A 24,270-nucleotide genomic window follows, 5' to 3' on the forward strand; every position below is an offset into this window, starting at 1 on the left:
AGTTTCAGGGAGGCAGGAAGGCTGTTCCAGAGGGAGGCCCCTGCCGTGGAGAGAGATCTACCCCCAGCTCGTTGATTTGAGAAGCGGCTGACCCTGAGGGAGTTGGAGACGGATGAGCGAAGGGCTCGGGAAGGAAGATATTTAGGAAGAGAGAGTTGAAGGTATTTTGGCCCCAGGCCCCAGAAGGACTTGTGGATAATGCAGAGGGTTTTGAACTTAATCCTCGCAGCCACTGGGAGCCAGTGTAGAGATTTCAGTCCTGGAGAGATACGGTCCCTGGGCTTGAGGCCAAGGACAAGTCTTGCAGTCCTGTTCTGTTCTGGATAAGTTGCAGAGGGCGGAGAGTGGAGGCAGGCAGATTAAGATAGAGGCTGTCACCAGCTTCGAGAGAACCAGGGCTCGGGAGACAGTGAGCTGCTGGGGGAAGGAGAGGAAGGGAAGAATACCTCTGAGGAGGTGCAGCTGGTAGTGTGACTTCTTAGAGACGTCAGATATGTGAGGAGAGAAGGAGAGTGTAGAGTCGAAGATGACCCCGAGGTTTTTAGCCTTGCAGGTAGGAGCAGGAAGAGGGCCAAGAGAGGCCGGCCAGAGAGCTGCAGGGAAGGAGGGAGTGGGTGTGCTGATGAGTAGAATCTCAGTCTTACTGGCATTAAGGCAGAGGTCATTGGCAGCACACCATTCCTGGATAGCAGACAGACAGTCAGAGATGAGGGAAGGAGAGGAGGAGGCCGAGGGTAGCCTGAAAATGAGCTGGGTATCGTCCGCATTCCCGGTGTGGAAGATGGGACCATGGGAGAGCAACAATCACTTGTGGAGTCAAGGGCTTTGTGGCAACTGGCCATCTCATTTGGGTTCAAGCATCTCTTGATCCAGAAAGCCTGTGCAGCCAAGAAGTAGGCTTGCAACAAAGCGAGAGCAAGACCCCCATCATGTTTGGGGGCGTACAACCACTCTGTTTTTAATCTGCCTATCCTATGTATCCAGATTAATTTCCCAAAGTGTCTATCAAGCTCATGTCACATCTGCGGATGCATAGGGGAGGGAAACATTTGGAGGGTATTAATTTTGAATACGTGTATTCGTTCATTCAAAGACAGGGGCAGGACATTCCACCTAATCAGATAAACTTGAATTTTGGACACCAGTGTGGGATCATTAATGTGAACCGATCTGCTATTCGTGAGCTGACATGAATCCCCAAATATTTGATAGTATTCTTTTGCAACCTAAACAGGGCCACTCCCGAGGGTCCCAAGGATACCATTGTGCAGCTTTAGTACTTTATATCCAGCAATCGGACTAAAGTCTTGTACGATTGATTGAATCCGTGGGAGGTTAACTCGCCATTTTGCAAGGTGTAGGAGGGCATCATCCGCATATAAAGATACATTATTTTCTATCCCTGCTCGGGAAATGCCCTCCTTATCCGAATCCTGGCCGCAAGAGGTTCAATGACCAAGGCGTAAAGAAGCAGCAATAACGGACAGCCTTGTCTTGTGACCAATGATGCTTGTGGATCTCAATACAGTAGTCTCACCATATCCAGGTAACATCCCATGATGCCGAAAGCGCTCAACACAGAAAACATATAGAGCCTCATTACGAGTTTGGCGGTAGCCATGGAGCTATTAGCTCCATGGCTGCCACCAAACCGGGCTCCTTTACCGGCTTCCTGCAATGAGGAATAACCGGGTTATTCCAACATTGGAGGACCCGGTCATTCCTCCTTGCAGGAACCATTCACCATTCCCATTTGAACCCCCATAGGGTTCAATGGGAATGGGGATGGAGGTAACAACGGGCACATTATGAGTGCCCCGTTGTTACCTCCTTCTTCCCCTCGTGGGACCCGGAAAGCACGCCTGGTTTTACCAAGCGTGCGATCCGGGTCCCGCGATGGGAAGCTTGGAATCAGCCCTGTCGGAATGAAGGGGGCCGGTCCCGTACCGCCCCCCCTTCATTCGGACACCGCACGGGTCGTAATGAGGCCCATAGTCCCATTTGACTTTATTAAATGCCTTCTTGGCATCAAGGGAGCGGATAATATCCTCCTGGTCTGCCTCATTGGCAACTATGCTTAGTAATTGGCTCAAATTGTCACAAGAATGTCGACTGCGAAAGAAACCCATCTGGTCTGGTTGGACAAGCTTAGTAAGAATATGTTCCAGTCGTCGCACCAAACATTTAGCATATATTTTTGCATCTGTATTTATAAGGGATAGCGGCCTATACGTGCTGCATTCAATGGAATCCTTACCAGGCTGAGGAAAAATGACAATATTAGCCATCAGCGAAGAGCTGAGAAGGGAGCACGCATTTTTGCCTCATTGAAGATGGTTGCATGGCATGGAGCCACTTTACCTACCAGTGCTTTACAGAGAACAATTTGGAGACCATCCATCCCGGTGGCCTTCCGCCCAGTTAATCCTGTCAAGGCAGCCTCTACTTCACACTCTGCAATCAGGGGATTCAACATGACCAATTCCGCCTCAGATATAGTAAGCAGGCTGAGCCGATTGAGAAAGTCTAGGATCAATACTTCTTGTGTACGTATCGCATTATGTATGGCAGGTAGGTGTGAGGATCCCTAGCTATCATAAAAGATGTTCCATATTTCGTCCGGATGCCTCTGGATGATTTCCAACCATCATTCTAGAAGCAGCCAGTCCCATGAAGACTCAACTGCAATGGCAGAGTTAGAGGATTCCAATTCCCCAATTCCCAAGACAAGGTCACAATATCTTAACAAGGGCCGGTCGGGACCCTTCTCCTCCTCGCTTTTCCGGCCGTTGCGAGCAACGTACCTTCTGGGAGTGGGCTGCGTAGAAGGGTCACTCCAGGTCGAGCGACCCAGGTCCCGCTGCTGCACAGCGTTATCGTGTCAGCAACATCGGATGTACAGCCCACAACCATCACTGCATCTCGCTGGACGACTGCCACTGCTTCAGTCAGCCTGTATTATTGGCAGATGCACCATCTCTATTATTTTGATAAGGTCAATCATGCCACCCTTATAAATCGGCTCTGTGATACGCTCAGCATCACAGACCTGGCTCTGGACTGGTTGACCTCCTTCCTCTCTGACCCACTTTCCCAGGTTGAACTGGGCCCTTTTGTCTCCTCCATCTCACTCTCTACCTGCAGTGTCCCTCAGGGCTCTATCCTTGTGCCTTGTCGTTTCAACATCTACCTTGCCCCTCTAGCCCATTTGATCTCTGCCTTCTCTCCTAGCTTCCAGTGTTATGTGGATGACACAAAGCTCTCCTTTACGCTGCCCTCCACTGACCCCGCCTGTTCCTGTCTCATTCCTGACAGCCTGTCTGCCTTTGAGCCATGGTGCACTGCTAACTATCTCTGCCTTAATGTCAGTAGGACTGAGATCCTGCTCATTCTGACACCAGCTCCCTCCTTCCCTCCTACATTCTGGCCACCCTCCATTGGCCCTCTCCCCTCACCCTCTTGTAAAGCAAAAAACCTTGGTGTCATCTTTGACTCCTCTCTCTCCTTCTCTCCACACATCATGGACCTTGCCAAGAAGGCCCACTTTCAGCTGCATCTCCTCAGAGGCAATCTTCCTTTACTCACCTTCCCCCAGAAACTCAATGTCTCCAGAGCTCTGGTCCTCTCTAGGCTGAACTACTGCAACAGCCTCTTCCTTAATCTGCCTAACTCCTCCCTTTGCCCCCTTCAACTAATCCAGAATAGGGCTGTAAGACTTATCCTTGGCCTCAAGCCCAGGGGCCGCATCTCTCCAGACCTAAAATCTCTCCACTGGCTCCCGGTTGCTGCGAGGATCAAGTTCAAGACCCTCTGCATCATCCACAAGGCTTGCTGGGGCCTGGGGCCCCACTACATATGGTTTTGTACGATCAGACTGAAAAAAAGGTCCGACCGTACAAAACAACAGAAAAATGCCACCACCAAAGGTTCGAACACCAAAAGTTCGAACCTTTGGTGGTAGCATTGCAGGTAAGTAAAAAACAAAAAAAAAAAGGTTGCGGGGTGTCCCCCGCAGCATCCCTCTCACTATAGTGTGTGGCATAGTGAGCGGGGTTGCAGGGGACACCCATGCAGCCCCCATTGTATGTAAGTGTGTTCGCATGAGAAAAGTGTGAACTTTTTGTAGTTTGCACCTTTCTCATGCGAACATTCCGGCCGTGGCAAAATCAGCCGCTGCCGGATCACTTAGAGTCCTACATACAACTGCCTCTCCCTAAATACCTCCCTGCTAGAGCCCTTTTGTCTTCTAGCTCCACTTCTCTGCAGATTGGAGGCTTTTCCAAGCAGAAAGTGGGGGGTAGATCTCTCTCCTCTGCAGGTGCCTCCCTCTAGAATGGCCTCCTTGCCCCTCTCAGACTTGAGTCGGATCTCCTTAAGTACCGGAAGCTTCTCAAGACCCTCCTTTTCTATTCCTTCTTCCTTCCCCGCCTCCCCTTCTAATGTCCCCATCTGCCTCTTTGACTGGCTGCCTGGTTTCTTCAGATCCGTACAGAGCACCAGGCCCTCCTTGACCAGTCTACCCCTGCACTTGGTCTCCCTGACCCACCAAACCTGCACCTGCCTCCGGGCTTCCTCTCCGTGCACTAGCCTGGTTGGGCCTGGACCCATCTGGCCCCTTCCAGCCCCATCCCTTGCACTTAGCACATGGCCCTTCCTTCCCCTGCACTCTCTGCACTCCCCTCGCACTTGTCCACCTGGCCTCCCCTGGCACTTGCATAAACCATGGGCCCTTTCCGCCATGACCGGCACTTCCATCCTCCCATCTTCCCTGCACTTCTTTTAATGCACTTGCACGATCCGAATGACGCAAGGCCTAGTAGGAACATTTTTGTTTTTCTTCGTCACCTTGGTGTATAGGCGCATTATAAATACCCAATAAATAAATAAAAATAGATGTGATCCTTCCATTATGGTGAACTACAACTGATTAAGTCGGGTTTAGTGTGGTTTTCAGGGCTCCATCTCCCCAGGGCTTCACGTTAGTGTGGCCATTTTGCTTGGGCTCTTGAGCGCCTGCCCTCTACTAAATGGTTTGGTAGATTTGTCAGAATGTCTGACAGAAGAGGAGGTTTATGCAGCCATGAAGCAAAAAGAGCCAAAGATCATGCTGCAAACATCTGTGGTGCTGTGCTTTTGGATTAGTCTATTTAGCCAGACATTGTGATAATTGGATATTGCTTTTTTAATAATGTCATGGCAAAAGTATATGGTTTATGTTAAATCTTTATAGTAACCAACATGCTATATATAAAAAAGTTAAAAACAAATTCATTATATAATTCCATTCAAAATCCAACATACCACAGTACATTTTGCACTCCAATGGAATAATAAATAATCCACCAAAATCGGAACTCAATAAAATATAATATCTCATGCATCACATTTTAGTGTTATATCTTTTGTTTCCCCGAGTATTTATATGGTATCATTTATTTTTTCCCCTTCTAATCGCTCTTGTAATCTAAATATAAAGTACACTATGGCAATTATCATCAACACCTGACTGCCACGTAGTACTCCAGACCATAGCATCTTCACACAAACAGTTTCGGTACTATAGACGAATTTAAGCAACATTGTCAGTCTGAGATCCCTCGTATCTTTACAACACAGAAAAAGATGTTTAATAGTTTCTCTTTCTGAGGGTATCCTGCATAGACTACAGAATCTCATAGAGGGAACCAAACCAATGTGTGGGACCCAAACATCCAATGTGCACAATTTATTAAAACAAAATTGTACAAACATTGTTCTATATTTTCCACAAGGGGACATTTCCAAATATTTTGGGAGGACTAAAAATATTCTTACTTTCTTGGTGATGTTTATAGTTGTTAAGTGCTTAATTCAGCTCTAGTCAATCATGGACTTTCAGTTTATGTTTGACTTCGCCCCGGATAATTGGGCAAATACTCTGCATCCAATCCTAGGCATTCCAAATAGGCTAAATATTCATCCAGGAAACGAGGACCTTTGAGAACCATTGATTCGCATTTGCACAAAATTGTATTAATATCTACATACAACAAATCCCTCCAGGGGACTAAGATCTTATAAAACAACATACATTTTTTTCCCTTGACTTTAGAGTGGAGTGATTGCAAACCCAGTTCTAATCTAATGGAAGCCAGTGGTATGGACATAGGCAATTTCAAAACTTTCGCTCAGCTGTATGTGAAAAGGTTTGGGTGGTGTGTAATGTGCAAGAAAGAGCATATACATTGCAACCTACACAATCTGTATAAATAAGCCTACAAATGATGTCTTTGTTATAATATGTTAGTGACACCACTTCTCACCTGTGATAAGAAAACGACATCACTGCTGTAACTGTAATAACTCATTACAGTTGGCTTGTGACATGACAATATGCTTGCTACATGGGCCAGCACAAATCAGAAGCACAGCTACCACTGGTGAACTTAAATACAGATGAGCTGTTTAGATTCCTTGCTTTAAAAAATAGCTTTCTATGACACTTTACAGCCAGTATGTGAAAAGGAATGACTCTTCATGTTAGTGTGTTTGATGAACCACTTAAAATATGTTTGCAACTCATTAAAAGCTTTATATTAGTGTTCTTTTTCCTCTGAACAAATGCTCCATTGATTGTAATTATGAACAGCTGTGGGATCTCTTGCACCAGAGCACGAAAGAGGTCAAGTATTATAGTAGATGATAGTGCAGCCATAGATTCATGGATTGAACATACAGTATGCAGCACTTTAGCCCATATGTAATGTGCCGGTGTCAAGAATATGACAATATGGCCAAAAAGAAGGCAATGAGGAAGATAGAAAGCGTGATACAGTCATTCTTGCGGAATGGGAAACAACTTCTCCAAAGCTATGGAAATTACAAATGTCAACAGAGAATGGTGGATTGGCGGTCCCAGATTTTGCAAACTACCACCTGGCATTCGGAGCAAGACATTTGCTTCCATTCATTGAGAACTCAACGGATGTTTGGACTCAGGCAGAAACGTACAGATGTACACCACTGGCACCCAGGGCGATACTGACATCAGAAGATGCACATGGATGTAAATCGCATGTGCCAACGAAATTCTTGAAGGAATGTTTGAAAGGTCTTATAAAGAAAAGCAATAAAGAAGTCTCCTGCTCTAGTAATTCATCATTGTGGCTAAATCCAGGTATTAAGTTAGAAGGGAAAACGTTGTTTTGGCCCAACTGGTTTTTGAGCAGTATCCAACGACTGGGTGATCTTTTGGAAGATAGAAAATGTATCACTTTTAGCAGATTGACTATGGAAAAGGGTCTTAAAGATTATACTTTCGGGGAATATCGAAGCCTGTAGAGAGCAGTGGGGGATAGAATACCTGAAGAGTGCAAAGGCTCGATGGATTGGTTGCGAGAATTCACGATAGATGGACATATTGCCTGAAAGATCTATAAACACTTGGAACAATATAAGGTGTCTAATGGGAAATCACTGAACAAGTGGTCAGAAGTGATAGACTCAGAAACGAGTGTGAGCAGGTGGAATAATACATGCAGGAATGTGACATTGACATCATTAAATCTAGGAGAAAGAGCTAGGCAGATCAGGTTCTTGAACAGAGTGTACTGGACACCACAGAAAATATATGAAAGGGGCCTGCTAGAGTCAGAGGCTTGTTGGGGATGCAAACACAGAGTGGGATCATTTGAGCATATGATGTGGGAGTGCAGCAATTTAAGGGAATTTTGGAAAGAAGTAACATTAACAATGAATACATCACTGATGATTGATGTCGAATATGATTTCACAAGTATCATCCTAGGGGAGGGGGATTTGATAGCGGATCTGTCTTTCCCGCAGCGATGTTGGTTCCTCAGAGCATCGCTTTCCACAAAACAAATTATACTGCGAGAATTGAAGAGTGAGCAAGTACCTTCTGTCTCAGCGGTGTTAATAGATCTATAGCAAATGGCAAAAATAGAGAGGGTAGACATGTACAGGAATAAGAAAAGAAACCTATATGTACACATTTGGGAAAGATTCTTAGATTTATAATTTTGTGCCTAAATAACTTTATTATATTTCAAGTACAGTGATACAGCTGGAGTATTGTTGCTTTTGTGCAATTGTTTATACCAATACTGTGACGGAGGGTGGGTGAGACTATATATGTTTTGTAAAATATGATGCATTTCTGACTGCTATCTCTTAAAATATTAATTAATAAATATGTAAATACAAAAAAAAGATTATGGCTATATAAGTCAGCGTTGAAAAGGTTCTTGTTCCCTAACTAATATGCCCACTTACAACTAGTAAAGTCAATATCATTGAACACTAGGTGAATAAGTAGATCATAGCAAAGAGCAATGGGACAATCTTGAAAAGAAGAAAGAACGAAAATAATTTATTACAAATTGTAACAAAGTTTTCTGTAACGTATTGCTTAGCTATTGATCATCCTCGTAGGGCACCAGTGATCAAAAAGACGATCAGTTATTATATAAAGAATATCTAATATAAATTCTGTTAAGCCTTTCCATGATTGGGGCTGGCTCTAGTGCATCTCGGTGGATGCATAGTATAGAAAAATATGTGATATTGGCCGATGGTCGTGGATTTCCACTGTCTAAAATGACTAAAACATCTGTCTGGATCTAGTTTGTGATAATGAACTAGTACTCAATTGATCATTCATTACTATATACTAAATAAAATCGGGCACAACAAGCAGAGACTTAGTCACTACTCATTACATAATGATGGCATTCAATTCCAAATATAAAACAGACATAAAACCAGAATTTTGCCAACACAGTCGGAAAGCAGTTAAAGTACATTGTTTAAAGCTTCAATTTGAGCACCCCCCACGGGCATTAGTTACAAGTAGGCTTTCAAAGCTGCACGGTTCATGTGGATACGTCCCTGTGATATGCTAATGGTGGAACCTCTTGCCAGTTTCATGTGAGGCAAAAGAGTGAATAAAGATAGACAGCATTTAAGTTGCCTACCCTTCCCTGACAGAGGGGGCTTGCTGTCCATCAACCATGTGACTCTTAATGGTGCTTCAGTGCTGGAGTACTAGAGTTAAATATAAGCTGCCAAAGGAGGAGAAAATCTAAGAAAATGTATTACTGTTTAAATGAGGGAACATGGCGTGTCTTTAGCGAATAGTACGCTGATATAGCTGGTACATAAATCTTTTAGGAAGTATGTAATAATTGCACTATACCATCCAATTTACAATGCAAATAATAAAAGCTGAAGTGTCATTTCATGTTTTCACTCTGTTGTAATTAAATTCTTCAGTTCAATTCGATTTCAACACTTCGCATAAAAGCACAGGTTTTACAAATTAATTTGAAATATCTTTTCAATTTTACAATAAATAAAATGATGATCATCCAGTTACACAAATAAATACCAATCTAAAAAGTTTGAAATTTCCTAAAATTTTAAATAAAAAATAAAATATAATCTCAACCAATAACAAATCATCTCGAACTTTTTTTGCACTAAACATGAACTTCAACATTGCAAACTTCTGGATAATTTATTTGCAGAGGTCAGCAGAGTTCAACTGTCTAATTCCACAATTGCTCAAACAGGTTTTATGGTTTAACCGCAGAGATCACTAAAAAGAGGGCAGGTAAAAAGAAAATATTGTGATGATTCTTTGGATTCAATTGCCACATAAAAGCCACTGTAGGGGGGATGCCTACCATCCATTTTATACACACATTTATATTGGTACATCTTGCAGTATGAAACATAAACCAAAGTTTTATGTTGCCAAAAATGGAGAGGAGAACAGCCACATCGGCCATGGTGATGTTTTCTGGTGATGTTTCAGCCAGCCCTCCCTACATGACTACATCTCCCTACAGTAACATTGTACAGCAAAACATTATTGTACACGTGAAAGTATTTAACAACGGATGCCAAGTTTTCAAGTTAACTTTTCTCAACTTTTTAAAAATGTGATTTATTTGTTACAAAGTTTCAAAATTATGTTATCATTTACACAAGCAACACTATAGTATACACTCATGAACAAAGGTATATTTAATTAAATGTTTAAACAAACGGATGTATTTGTTTTATCGTAAAAATACTATTTTTACTATGGAAATTACTATAAATAAACAAGATTGCTTATAACGTTTGGGGAAACAATCACAACTGTTTTTAAATTCATACATAGCTTCAAGAAGTGTAACATATTGGCTTGTGTTTAACAAAGTTTTAAAGAACCTGTGCAAAGTTTCATTTTCCTCTGCATCAAATGTCATCAGTATGGTTTTCAAAATGACTGTTACAACCTCATCCTCAGTTTCTTATGCTTGTGATTACTGAATCCCACCACCCCCCAGGTGAACTTAAATAAAGAACTCTGGATTGCAATTACCTGAAAAGACTAGTATCTATGATATCATTCACTCATATCTCACCTTGAGTTTAAAGCAAAAGAATGTGTAAAACTAATATGTCTGTGTACATATACCTACCACACTTTAGATGTAGCTTTAGAGCATTATATAATATTGATAACAGTTGTACAGTCCACCTAGGCATGAAGTAGCAGTAGTGTCTACCAAGCACTATTCCCCTATGTAAATATAGAAGCATTCTTCTGAAAAATATCGAAATAATAAAAATATAACATTTGAATGTTACCAGTTTCCAATGAAGCGGGGATCGCTCTGATCAATGTTGACAGTCGTTCTAGGATCGACATAGAAACCAATAAGGACTCCTCCCAACAAGTATCCTACCGCTGGACCGAGAGCGCCCATCACATACATGATTGCTGTGAAAATACAAGAAGAAAGTGCATCTTGAAATATGGAATGAGCAGTTATGATTTGATGTTATACTTCCACAGAGCACTTAACAGTTGGCACTTAGTAACATTATTCAGAATGCCATAGCCTTAACAGAAAATCCAGGTAAATCGCTATGTTATTTTAATGCGTAGTTTTAAAAGAAAGTGGGTATTGCCCCAGTAAACACAGTGTCAGTGAATGCATCAAAGAAAAAGGGAGGTTAGAGAAAATCAACAGCACAAAATGAGTCTAGTACAGCCCTCTAAAGCATTGGCTATTTGATGCACTCCTGGTTGAGGGACAATCCCACTTAAAAAGCCCCACAGAGTGGGGTTGTTGTTTGGGGATGAAGGTAGGCTGAGTAGCTGTAATAAATACTTTGCACAGGTTTCAAAGTGACAACCATAAACTCTTAGATGTGATGGGTGTTGTCTGCAAATAAGATGTAAAAATCCTACTTCTAACCCTCACACTGATAACAAAAATAAAATGGGGTAGTCTCTTAAAGGCCCAGAAGAATGGCTCCCTTCTTCTGGATGGTATGGTTTACAAAGTAGGGGGGGTGTCTCCCTTCCCCAGGCTTTTCTCAGGTGTCTCCTGACAGTTTACAGTGGTTGGGGGAATGTCTCCTTTCCCGGGGACTTTCTCTGGGTTTTCGTGTTAAGTCAATGTGGTTGGAGGAATGTCTCCCTTCCACAGGCTTTTCTCTGGCTCCTTTTGGCAGTTCACATTGGCTGGGGGAATGTCTCGCTTCCCCTTCCCCAGGCCGTTCTCAGGCTCATTCCAGTGCCAGGGGCTGTCTTTCTCAAGTGCGGGTCCCAGGGCCCTTCTTACAGTTCTCTTGGTTGTTCAATATACAGCCCTGGTGTACTCTCCTGCCAGGGTCTACCTTTCTCAGAAATGTGGGTCCCAGACCTCATCTTAGGTTTCTCATATCTGGGTCCCAGACCCCCTTGTATTTGCTTCTTATCTGTGGGTCCAGACCCCTTTGTACATGTTTCTAAAGTGTGGGTCCCAGACCCCTTTGTACAGGCTTCTTAAATGTGGGTCCCAGAGCCCTTTTGTATTTGTTTCTTATGTGTGGGTACCAGACCCCTTCATATTGGTTTCCTAAGTGCGGGTCCAAGAACCCTTCATGCAGGCTTCTTAAATGTGGGTCCCAGAACCTTTTGCAAGAGCTTCTCTGAAGTCCGAGAGGTCTCCAGGCAGCACCCATAACTTCTTTCGGGGATCCCGGTCCAATGCCTCCTACTCGGGTCTCTGCATGTCCAATTGCAGCTCTCCTCAGATTCTTCCTGTTCTCACGCTGATTTACCAATCTTCTGTGGAGCGCAAAGTACATACCTGGTCACCTACGCTGTGTGGTGCTCTCTTGCACCCAGGCCTTCTGTCCTGCTTGTTTTTGGCATGTCGGTCTTCGGCAAAGCAGGAAGGGACTCCCTTTTTCATCTTGGTCAGTAGCTGCAGGCTCAGTTCTTCCTGGTGTGGACAAAGACCTCCACTCGTGGTGTCTCTGAGGAGGGACTGACAGCAATGTTAGGCTCCCTTTCATCTTTAAGCTACTTGAGACTGGATAGGTAGAATGTTCACTCTGGTTTTCTGGGAGGCTGTTTAGGGTTCCTTGTATCTTCTTCATATCAGTACTTTGTGAGGATGACTCAGTGGAGTTGGTCCTGATCGTCATCTCAGTTATTTGAGGGGAAACCTCAACTAAGTGAGCCCTAATCTTCCTCGTCCCGACTCCCAGCATTAATACCACTGCTATAACAGAAATACATAGAGGAACCTATAGGATTAGGGGAAGGAGAAGAAGATGAGGAAAGAAAGGAGGGTGAATGTGTGTTGTACCAAGTTGGCTCCTGATGTCTGCCCTGTTTACCAGAGGGGTAATCCCTCCCCATGAGATCCACCTGCTGAGTACCACCCCCAGGGGGACTATCAGGGAGCGGCCTCACATCCCTGGCATCATGGAAAGGGTCTCCCCCTCAGGGCGTAGGGACAATATCATGAGATTCCTCACATTTCCTAATTTCTGGGTAAATGAGACAAAAGACAACAACATGTTTCAATGTCTCTTTTCTTCCACAGAGAGAACCCAACGTAACTCCATCGGTTGGATCATTTTTCCATCTCGTTGTCACTGCCAAAAGAGGTAAGTCATTGAACCCTGCCTTGGTTAAAATAATACTATGCTGCAGCTCTGTCACAACAGACAAACAGAGGCACCCACCATTGGTGAAAAAGACAGATACAGTCTGACTTGGGATTCATTGGCCATTTCTTCCTCTCTAATATGATCAATACATTTCATGATCTTTAGCTTCAAGGTGTGTTTAGGGATCTTGGCTAACAGCTTGGTATTCTCAAAGCAGGCTTTCAGGTTCAACTTGTACAAGAGGGTTCTGCTAAAGGTAATCCAGCATATTCTACTCCAGCTTGTGAATGACAACAGGTTTGTGACCAAAGTCTTTGTCAGATTCTCCCCATTATCTGGCCATAAAGTGTGCCAGAATAGAATTGGTCTAGAATGCACAAAGTCCACTAGATATATTGAAGCAGTCTCCAAATGGCTCATTTTGACCGAGGTAGACTAGGGGACTGACAGTAACTTGGTAAAAAATTGATTGTATGCTTTCTGCAGGGAATGCAGTTCCCCATATCCCCAGTTTTCACTCTCAACCAGTAAACAGTTTTTTTTCTGAACTTTGTGTCCCAAGACTTATATGTTGTAATCCCTGTTCATTGAAAGGACAAGGATTGCAATGTTGAAGGAGCACCGCCATGGGTTTGATGAAAGCCGATTATATTTAGGTGCATTAGACAGGGGTCAAAGAGTCTGCAATACAGAAGTTTGACCTTTGTAAGGAACTCATGGTGGCAACAGTAAAGACAGACACAAGTGATTACAGTTCAAGGGTGTTTATTGAATTATTGATGCAGGGTGGAAAAAGCACCTAACCTAAACCTAAATCAAAGATGGGAGCAAGCGTCGGCCATCAAATGAAAAATAAGGCAGTCCTAGTGGCGTTGTGTCAAAATGAAAGAGCCTATAGTAAGAAAAACCTATTGCCAATTCCTTACAACTAATTACAGGAAGAGGGTGGGATAGGGTATCAAAATAAAGAAACAGTGTTCAAATAATAAGTCAGCATGTGATTGCCTTGAGGTCTCCTTTCTCCACGTTTTTAGCACAGGACAAGGTGAGACTTTGGAGCACAACACACACTCGAGCCTTCCCAGCACGAGCTAACAGTTCTATATCAGCTATTAGGTTCTTTGATGGTTAAGTCTCATTTCAATAAAAGTCTCTCGCCTTCAAGGCCTGATGCTCTCAACTAACAAACACAACAGTTCTGTTATACAAACACTTTGGGTGATAGCTTCACCTCTGGGTCCCCCTATTCTGGGCGCAGACCCCTCAGTAATTGTATTCAACAAATTCATAAGACAGTTCCCTTATCAGTAAACTTTGGGTGATAGCTTTCCACCCCTGGATCTCCCTCGGCCGGGCTCGGATCCCAAATGACAAGGGGTCACTTCCCTTCCCCTCGTCTTGCAATACTTCTTGCTTTCACAAATCTTAATGTCTTTTTAAACAGGTTTTCGGGCTTTGTCCTTCATTTTCGGTTTCCCTCTGCCGGGTTCACTCTTGCAGATTTTTCCGATATACTGTTCATGCACTAACTTTCACCATGTAGGATTCCCTAGCTGTTGCAATCATCCGCCGGTCAAAGACTTTCGACGGTACAGAGGATTTTACAAGACCCCTATATGGCAACTTTGACTGTTCTTCACCTCTTCCCAAGGCCTTCTGGTTACAGTAGTCTTTACCATTGGGTAATCGCGCACAGTCTTCTGTGTGAGCACCTATGTGGTGCCGGCCTCCTCTGTTGCTGGTTTTCCCACTCGATCATCAAGTTTTGCTTTATGCCTTTCAAGGTACAGATTAGCCGTTGGCTACTTTTCATTCAACACATTTTGGTTTCTTATCAATTCTCCCCTTGACTCACCGGCTGTGATGAACCACTTGTCTTTCCTTATTCTTTGAGTCAAGGTTGGTACCACCGAGACAAGCGTCCTTCCCCGGCTTGGTTATCAGAAGAGGGGAATCCTGTGTACGATAGACACCTGCTGCAACACATGTTGGCTATTGATCACAGGCATATCATTCCCTCTGCGGAGGTTCCACAAGCCTTGGTCAGAAAGAGCAAGGTCGACTCTCTCCTTGTCACCGTCTCGGTCTGCCCGTCTTTCTCATCCTCTTAAACTGTCATGCGGAGTTAGCTCTTACGTCGGGTGGACTACCTTGCTCGTAGTGTCCTCTTGTGCTCCACCTTTTATCCCTGTGGGGAAGGGAAAGGGCCATAAGGTGTCCGTGATTCTGGTCTATTGCCTTACTTTGCCTGACCCTGGTATTGGGACACTTCAGGTACATGGCCCTGGTTTTAGTCTGTTGTCTTTCGTGTTGTGCGAAATTTTTCATGTGGAAAAAGAGGGGACAGTGTTTTGGAATATCCTGCGTGGTAGGATGGGGAAAGGGTGATGAAAGAAGAAGGGGGATACCGCAGGTCGCCCATCGATGTCCCACTCTCCAAGGACCCCCATCCAGGTGATCCTCCCTCACTGGTCCACCCCCAGGAACTGGATCCAATAGTGATGGCCGTGTCCTGGCCACCTGGATGACAGATCCCCGGGACTAGCTAGGGAGACACCTTCAGGTTTCTAATACCTTCCATATGGCTACTTCCTGCAAAAGGACTACATTATGACCGAGCAGGCAGTGGTATGGTAGCTGTACAGCTTGGCACAAGTGATCCGCCTGGGGGCAGGGTCACAACCCAATTTGCTACACATATACAATAAGGTGCAAATGCTGAGATATGGGGCCATATTTACTAACAATTAAATTACTGTCACCCTCAGTCTTTTCGCCAGGCCAAAACGCTTGGCCAGATTGGGATAACTCTGACTGGGTGGTTGTGGAAAGGGACACATGACTTGTTTTGCAAGTGTTCCACCCACAGAGCTGAAGCAGAAATGGGAGCATGTTAATCCTAAACCTATTAAGGAGGGGTCACTATGTGCTCCTCCCAGTTGGTCACAGTGTGGCAAAGCACCCTGTCTAACCCTGGGAATGGATGGTGGTGTTGCAAATGGGTCTAGATGCTGGCACACGCTATACTGAAGTGGGAGAATGGAAGAACAGGCTCCCGTCCTTCACCTCTCGCGCTTGGCCTAGAGGGTCACGGCCCAGACACCCGCCGCGAGAAGAGTTTGTCCATTTACCAGACGACCAGGTACCCTGGTACAGGAACATACGGATGTGTCCACCTGCCTGCCCAACAGCCCGCACTGGCCATGCCGACCCCTGCGGCTCGGATCAGCTAGACTAAAACCACACGTCGATAGAGATGCCATGACGACCTAGACAACGGGAAGCACATCTGTACAAGTATACACACTTAACATTTCCACACCAATCTACACGAAGAACATACTCAGTGCTCTGACGTAGGCGACAGGCATATTCACGGACGTGCATCTTTATTATTTTTACATAGGCTTTCAGAATGCAGAAACGCAAGATGCATCATGAACTCATCTATAACGCTTGCTCACGCTTCCCTTGAAACCCGTTACCACCATGAGAGGTATAATGGAAACACGATACTGGTCATGGAAATGTATGCTACTATATCTAAAGCACCTATGAACCAAACAGACTACTTAAGCACCAGGCCCGAGTAGGCCGCAAACAAGAGCTCCCGTGGACATTAACAAAGCAAGAGTCAGGTTGCTGATCCTGCAGAAAGAACCCGATGGAGCAACCAGCCAAGGTCGCAATGTTGCAAGCCCGCATCCAAGAACAAATCATCAAAGGCACGATGTTGCAACCTCGCACTCCGCGTACCAACGTTAAAGTCATATCTACAAATTAAACCAGACACACAGTGGAAAAGCAATATTAATTGTGCAGAATTCTGCCTCAAACACGGTCCCGCCTCACGTGACCAAGCCGAATCTGACGAGATGCCAAAACCCAGGAGAGAAAAGGCGTCTGGGTCCCTCGCTACGAGACACAGGCCGAGACACTTGAAAGGCTCAATGGACACCTGCTACAGTGGGAGCGGTCAGCCTTCCACCTATGAATAAATCCTCACATTGTCTGCACGTACCCATATTGAAACATTGTTGCAAACACAGGTACACCGAGAGCTGGGAACAACGGTGGTCCCAGGCTGGGGAGCTCACGGATGCACCAATCAGAACATGGGGCTCTTATCTCAGACGTCAGTAACACTAGCCAATCCTCAGGAGCCTTCATGTAACAATTCTTATGTATCCAATTATAGGGACAACCCAGATATACCACCTGACTACACCTTGTCCACTAATATCATTCTCTATATGTGTACTATACTAACCCTACCACTCGAGCAACCAATTAAGAGTGGCGATAGGTTTTTTGTTAACTTTCTGAAGTGACGCAAGTAGCGCGTCATAATGCAGTAAAAAGGGCCTGCGAGCCCCACGATTATGTGTGTGTCAGGACGGACGCGTACGCTCCTTGACCCATCCCTGCCGTTTTGTGCAAATAAACAGCAGAGTCGCCTTGCTCCTTGTGTGTGTCTCATACTCTATCTCATCTGGGATATACGGGAGGAGTTGGGGCCTCCCTGCCCGGAGGTCTGCGGACGGCCCGGCCGACCCCGGCAGAATTTCCCCCCGACAAGTTGGAGGCACTGCTGAGATCTGTTTAAGATCAACTTTTATTTTTAGTTTTTCCAGGCACTCCCGTTGCGAGGAGGCCCGGCGGCGCGGCCCCCTCTGCCGTTGCCCCCTTCTGAGGACTACAGGACCATCGCGGAGCCGCGAGAAGACCGGACAGCGCAATCCGGATATTGGCCCTCGGGAGCCGGTTGAGAAGTATCCCGCCCGCGGTCAGCGAGTGTCCAGACGTGGTCCAGACGAGGGGAGGTGGCGAGCCGCTTGGAGGGTGCACGCAGTCGAGTGGCCCTGCATCGAGAGAACTTGGTGAGCATGACACGCACAACAAGCAATGCGAAATTTTGAGGGAGGGGGAGGGAGTAAATAAGGGAGGGGGGAGGTATTGTACAGATGTGCGGCGAAGGTTTAACTGAGTGTTGCTAATGGAATGAATGGTAGGAAAACGAGTGCGAGAACAGTAGGCTAACGTTACGCGAAAGAGGGGGGCGGGGCACGAAAACATCACGTGCAGCCGCTCGTAACAGTCAGCTAACGTTACGCGAAAGAGGGGGGCGGGGCACGAAAACATCACGTGCAGCCGCTCGTAAGACCCTGATGGTCTAAATTGCGACTAAGTGTGAGGGTGGGTGTGTGTGGTTTCCTACGACTTGACATTTATTGATCAATGAGTAGATGAGGTTCCCTATTGTTCGAGCAAGAAACTCGATAGGTAGATGACGTTTCCCTGTGGGCGGTAGCTAGTTACATAGTTGCCCAAAACGGAAGATAATTGGCTGGTTAAGCCCTCCTGTTAAGGGGCGTATCACACGCGAGGCGACGCAGCGTGCGCAGTCCGGTTATATTATTGATGAGATTACCTTGTTCCAGGAGAGACAGGAAGACAGCTGTAGGGTTAGCGGGGTAGATTGCAAGTGTATTTTGAACTTAAAAAACATAACAAGAATATACCAGTAGCTCGAAGAAATCGGTGACGTCACCAGTAGGGATTTAATAGGATATCGCGAGCACAAGGAATTTTGGGTTTGAGAGTGGTGGGGAAGAGAAGCATGATAAAGGAGCTGGTACGGAGATAAACTATAAACCAGTGGATCGAAGGGCGTGGCTGCGCACGGAGAACGCCGGCCACGGCAAGTGTAAACGGGGGAGGAGAACGGAGAAACAGGACGACTGTATAAGATCATCGTAAGGGGTACGCAGCCGCAGGGGGCTGCGTGCGCTTCGGCCGCAGGGGGCCGTAGGGGAAGGAATATAATATAACATCATATTTATTATTATTGCATAATTTGTCAAAAGGAGTGTCGAAAGTCCCCACACTTGCGGGGCGAGGTAAGCAATACAAGGTTGTATATCGTAAACTGCTAGTAAGGGGAAGGGTAACAAGGGGAGTGAATTCATGTCATACGGGAGAGGGTCGGGAGGGTGGGGGAACACCCTCACTACCCCACTACAGCACATATGCACCACACTGCCACCACATAGGGAGAAGTTAATTAAGTACAGCATAGAGTGGACCCAGGGGACAGATAACAAAATGTTAACACCATGGCCGCCTAATGGTAGTTTCGATCCATATGCCCAACATTCACTACTGAACCATCTGCACAATACATACAAGGGGAAGAAGTTGGCAAACCATGTGGAGGTGTTTAACTTATGGAGGATGTTCCAGGGGTCTCGACCAGGACCAAATGGAATGTTCACTATGGGGGAAACACCGTAAGAAAAGGAGATTAAGAAAGAAGGAACGGGTGGGGAAAAGGAGTGCGAAAGCACAAAGAATACGGGGAACGAAAGACAGGGAGGAGAAAAGATTGATAAATCAGACGACATAAAAAAGGAACCGAGCAATGGGATACCCATAACACCGGGAGTGAAAATAGAGGGAGGAGGGTTGTACCCTTTAAGAGAATTAGGGGAAATAGCAGGACAGTTAAGGGCGGCTGAAGGATACTCAAACCCGGCATACAGCCCTCCACCATATGTGGCTCATGGGAAGATACCAATGGGGGACAGGAGGATTAGAGAAGAGCAGACTGTAGAGATAGGAAACGATGAGTGGATAGCTGCACAGATATTGTTGAAATTACGAGGCTCACTAACTGGAGAAGAAAGGGAGGCGGTAAGGAGAACAAACGAGGATAGTGCCAGAGAGAGTGAAATGAGGGGAGAGGAGCTACTACGGCAGAAGGAAGAGATTTTGGAGGAAAGATTAGCAGAGCTAAGGGATGAGCAGAATGAACTGATCAAACAACTTGAGCGGGAGGAAAGAGAGAGAGTGAGGAAAAGGAAAGAAGGTAAGGACGAATTGGAAAAATTAAGGGAACGAAGTGAGGAACAAAAGAGAGAAGCTGAAAGGGTAAAAGGAGCAGCAGATAGGGTATCAAGAGTAGTGCTGAGAGAGAAGAAGAAGGAAGAAGAAGAAAAGGAAAAAGAAATGGAAATATGGAGGAGGAGGATAATATCAGAGGCAACTAAGAAATATGAAGAGGGGAAGGTAATAGAGAGTATAGTAGAAAGAGAAAGGGTGAAATGGGAAAGGAAGAAAGAGGATGAAAGGATATTGGAACAGATGAGCAACGAAGTAATGGAGGAGTTGAAAAGGAAAAGGGAGGAAAATAATAGGGAAATGGAGGAGAGGAGTGAAGGAGGAAGAAAAGAAAGGGGTTGGGAGAGTGAAAGATGGGGAGATGTATATAAAAGTAGAGAGGTAGCAACAACATCAGCACAAAGGGGAACAGTTGGTAACAACGGAAAGGGAGAAAGAGACCTAATAGACTTAAAAACAGTAACAATAAAAGGAAAAAAGGCAGAGTGGGGGGTGCCATTTATGAATGATTTTTGCAGTGAGGAGGAAGGAGGAGTGGAGAAGGATGGAAGGAAGAGTGAAAGGGAAAGCTTAGATAAACTATACCTTACTAGAACAAACGTAGATTCGCCCTGGATGAGCAGAAGATGGGAGGAGCTGGAGAGAAGTAAGGAGGAAGTGAAAAGAATAGGGGAAACACAAACCAATGAAACCACGCCACCCACATCACCATCGCACCCTCCCACGTCACGCCCTACATGTTCAACTACCGCGCGCTCTCTGCACAGAATAAAGCTCGCGCCCTTCATGAATGAACTTACACCTTATGCATGTCGGCTTAGGGACCTCCCTAGTCGCAGGCAAGACAGACAAATAAACATACCCATATTGAACACAGGAAATGATGAAAAAAGGGGAAAGGAAGAAGAGGGAGGTAGGAGCAGAGGTAGTAAGGAAGAATTTGAAGTAGTAAAAGAAATGGGGGAAGAGGAGGGGTGTGAAGACTCAACACTATGGAGCGTAAAGGGTGACATAAGACATAATTTAATGCCACTGCTGGAGAGAGGAGGGGTTAGACCACAGTATGTACCTTGGAAACATACGGATAAGGAAAATATAAAATGTAGGCTCCCATCACTAAGTGGAGGTGCGGGTAAGTGGATATATGAAATGGAAAAACACACCGCAGGACAGAAACTAGCAGTAGGAGATGTGAAGGGCCTGTTAATATCAATATTAGGGGATAGAGCGGATGACATTTGGAAAAGAGCGGGATTCCATGGGGTAACAATAACGAACACATCGCATGATGGGGCACCATTTGCAAACTGCAGACATGCGCTATGGCAGGCACTGAGAGTGCAATACCCAGACACATCAGACATAGGAGCCATTACTTCCCGTAAGATGGGTGAAAATGAGGATCCTGTTGATTATATCCAGGATGTTCAAGAGAAGTGGCGCATGGAAACTAGAGAACAATGGGACAAAACACCAGCCATATTTTATCATATACTAGTACAAGGGCTCCCAGAAGGAGTTCAAAAACAACTAAAGAAAGTAGTGGGGATGGAAGCAAAACCATGGCCAGAAATACAACTGACTATAGTACATCACTGCAGAACATGGCAAGGAAAAATGAAACAAAAGGAAGAGGATAGGAAAACAGAAGAGGCCAAATTAGTACAGAAAAAACTTACTAAATACACAATGGAAGGGGCACTAATAACTACGCCCACACCAATGGCCCAAAGCCCAACGCAAGTAGTGGCTGCACAAGATCCCGCACAAATAACGCCTCCACAAGGTGTAATACAGCAAGTGCCGCCTCTGCAATTACACGCACCAAACATGGGAGGAGGGTACCCAATGCAAGGGACTGGGTATTATAGTTATAACAGAGGGAGAGGAGGGTTTATGAGGGGGAGAGGATATGGATATAATACCCAACAACAGGCTGGGGGACTAAGAAATAACTACCCCACAGGGCAACCCGTATACCAGGACAACACAGGGAGCTTCCCATGGCAAAACAGGGAACCACCCGTGTGTTGGAGCTGCGGACTATTAGGACACATGTCACGTACATGTAGGGTCAGGCCAGGAACACCAGCATGGAATGAACAAGCACAACCTAGGACATTACAAGAACAGCAGGGCATACAACAACAGCAGACGTCACAAAAAGGGAGTGACCCACAACAACAAACAACACAACAGCCACAAACCTATTCACTGCCACAACAACAAATAACACAGTACCTGCCACCGCCACAACAACAAGTAGCGTTAATACAACCACCACCCCAAAATGAACGAACACAATTGGGTGGGGTGACGGTGTTGGGACACAACCCTTACACAGGGAATGGCCAATCATTGTACCCCCAATAGGCCAGCCCACAGACGGCCTTGGTGTGTCCCATCCTGTCAGTAACACCTAATAGTGCGGAGGAACCACGCATAGAGGTAACGATAGGTGACAAAAAATTATCATTTCTTGTTGACACCGGGGCAACCCGGTCTTGCATAAGGGAAGGTAAATTTAAGATGTCAGGCGAAGCCATGAACACCCAAGGATTTTCTGGGGCTAAAGGGTTGGTTCCATTTACTGATAATGTTCCCTTATCTATTGGAGATTATGATCTGTCAGTTCCACTCTTGTATTATAGTGCCTCACCAGTAAATATACTGGGGAGGGACATAATGAACAGGTTGAACATGACGATCTCCTTTACAGAGGATGGCATAATTTGCTCTACTCCAGGGATTAACATGCTCGCAGCACGACAGATTTTGCAAGCATACTGTGGACAGACAGCGATTAGGGCGGAGCCAGTAGATGGCGAGATATTCCAATATGGCACTGACATGGCATTTGCATGGATGCCAGGGATAGAAGGGAAAATATGGAGGAGACCAGCAGCCTATCTATTCCGACCAGAAACACCAGTTAATGAACTAGAAGGGAAGGTGTTTGTAGTGGACATTGAGAGCATTATTGCAACAGCTGATTATGTTGCTGTGCACGCCCAAGATAAAGAAGGGAGAGCATGGAGGGCGGTGATAGCACTAGCAGAAGGATGTAGGCTGACCCAGGTGTCAGATGAAGAGCTGTTCTCAGAAGAAAAAGAAGAAAATGAAATGGTGTTCATGATGAGTGTAGAAATGTGGCTAAGAGTGGCTCACAAACAAGTAGCACAGAAAATTGCAATGGCACTTGAGGCACCCGCAGGCACCCCAGTCCCATTTTTCAAGGAGGATATGTCAAAGGTGCCCAAATCATTATGGACTATTAGCCCTTATGACGTGGGATGCATAAAAAGCATAGGGGGTGTAAGGATAAAATTGAAAAAAGGTGCCATACTACCAAGAGTTAAACAGTACCCATTGTCAAAAGAGGCAGATGAGGGCATATATGAAACCATAACGGCCCTTATAAACAATGGCATATTGGTCCCCTCAGAATCACCATGTAACACAGCTGTGTACCCGGTGCGCAAGACTAAAGGGGGGTCTTGGCGCTTCATACAGGACCTCAGACCCTTGAACAACATAGTAGAAGCAGAGTATCCAGTAACAGCAAACCCGGCCACAATATTGTGTGGCATTCCAGCAGAAGCATCACGATTTACAGTGATTGACCTTAAAAATGCTTTCTTCTCAATACCATTACACCCAGACTCACAAGATTTGACAAGCTTCACTTACCGAAATACAAAGTGGAAACATACCAGATTACCACAGGGGTATTGTGAATCACCCTCAATTTTCAATAGAGTAATACAGATGGATTTGGGTAACGTTGAGGTGGAAAGCACAGTGTTACAGTACGTGGATGACATAATAATTTGCAGTGCAAACGAAAGTAAATGTAGAAAGGACTCCTTAAAAATGTTGACGATACTGGCAGAAAAGGGGTACAAGGTAGACATGGAAAAGATACAATACTGTCAGGAACAGGTACTTTACATTGGTCAACTGATATCCCAACATGGAAGAAGGATTGCACCACAAAGAGCACAGGCCATCTCAAGCACTCCCGTGCCACAGACTGTGAGAGAACTGCAGCAATTTCTGGGGCTGTGCAACTACTGTAGAGCATGGGTATTTGATTACAGCTCATACATAGGACCCCTGCTTGAGGGTTTGAAGGAAGCAAATAAAGGGGAGAAAAAGTTGGGATGGACTATGGAAATGAGGGAGGCATTTGACGAATTAAAAGACGCGATATCAACTGCTCCAGTACTTGCATCCCCAGACTATGAGCGGCGCTTCTTTATATTTTCACATTGCGACTCAGCAGTGATGAAAGCAGTATTGGCCCAAAAAACTAGCATGGGCTATAAACCAGTAGCATTTTACAGCGGTCACTTAGACCCTATAATGTTAGGCCACTTCTCTTGTGAACAAGGTCTTGCTGCAGCTGCTTTTGCAGTAGAAAAA

The 24,270-nt window shown here is 45.2% G+C and overlaps 1 protein-coding gene across 1 annotated transcript in view; it reads right to left on the minus strand.

The window, feature by feature from the left end:
- The window catches only part of SLCO5A1 (solute carrier organic anion transporter family member 5A1), a 697,625-nt gene that overhangs the window by 326,185 nt on the left and 347,170 nt on the right, over nt 1-24,270 (minus strand). The window contains exon 3 of the mRNA XM_069621164.1: nt 10,642-10,774. Coding sequence (XP_069477265.1) covers nt 10,642-10,774 — 133 coding nt within the window. The remainder of the gene's footprint in view (nt 1-10,641; nt 10,775-24,270) is intronic.

Source organism: Ambystoma mexicanum, chromosome 5q, assembly GCF_040938575.1.
Source record: "Ambystoma mexicanum isolate Mex_15411 chromosome 5q, UKY_AmexF1_1, whole genome shotgun sequence".
NCBI lineage: Eukaryota > Metazoa > Chordata > Amphibia > Caudata > Ambystomatidae > Ambystoma > Ambystoma mexicanum.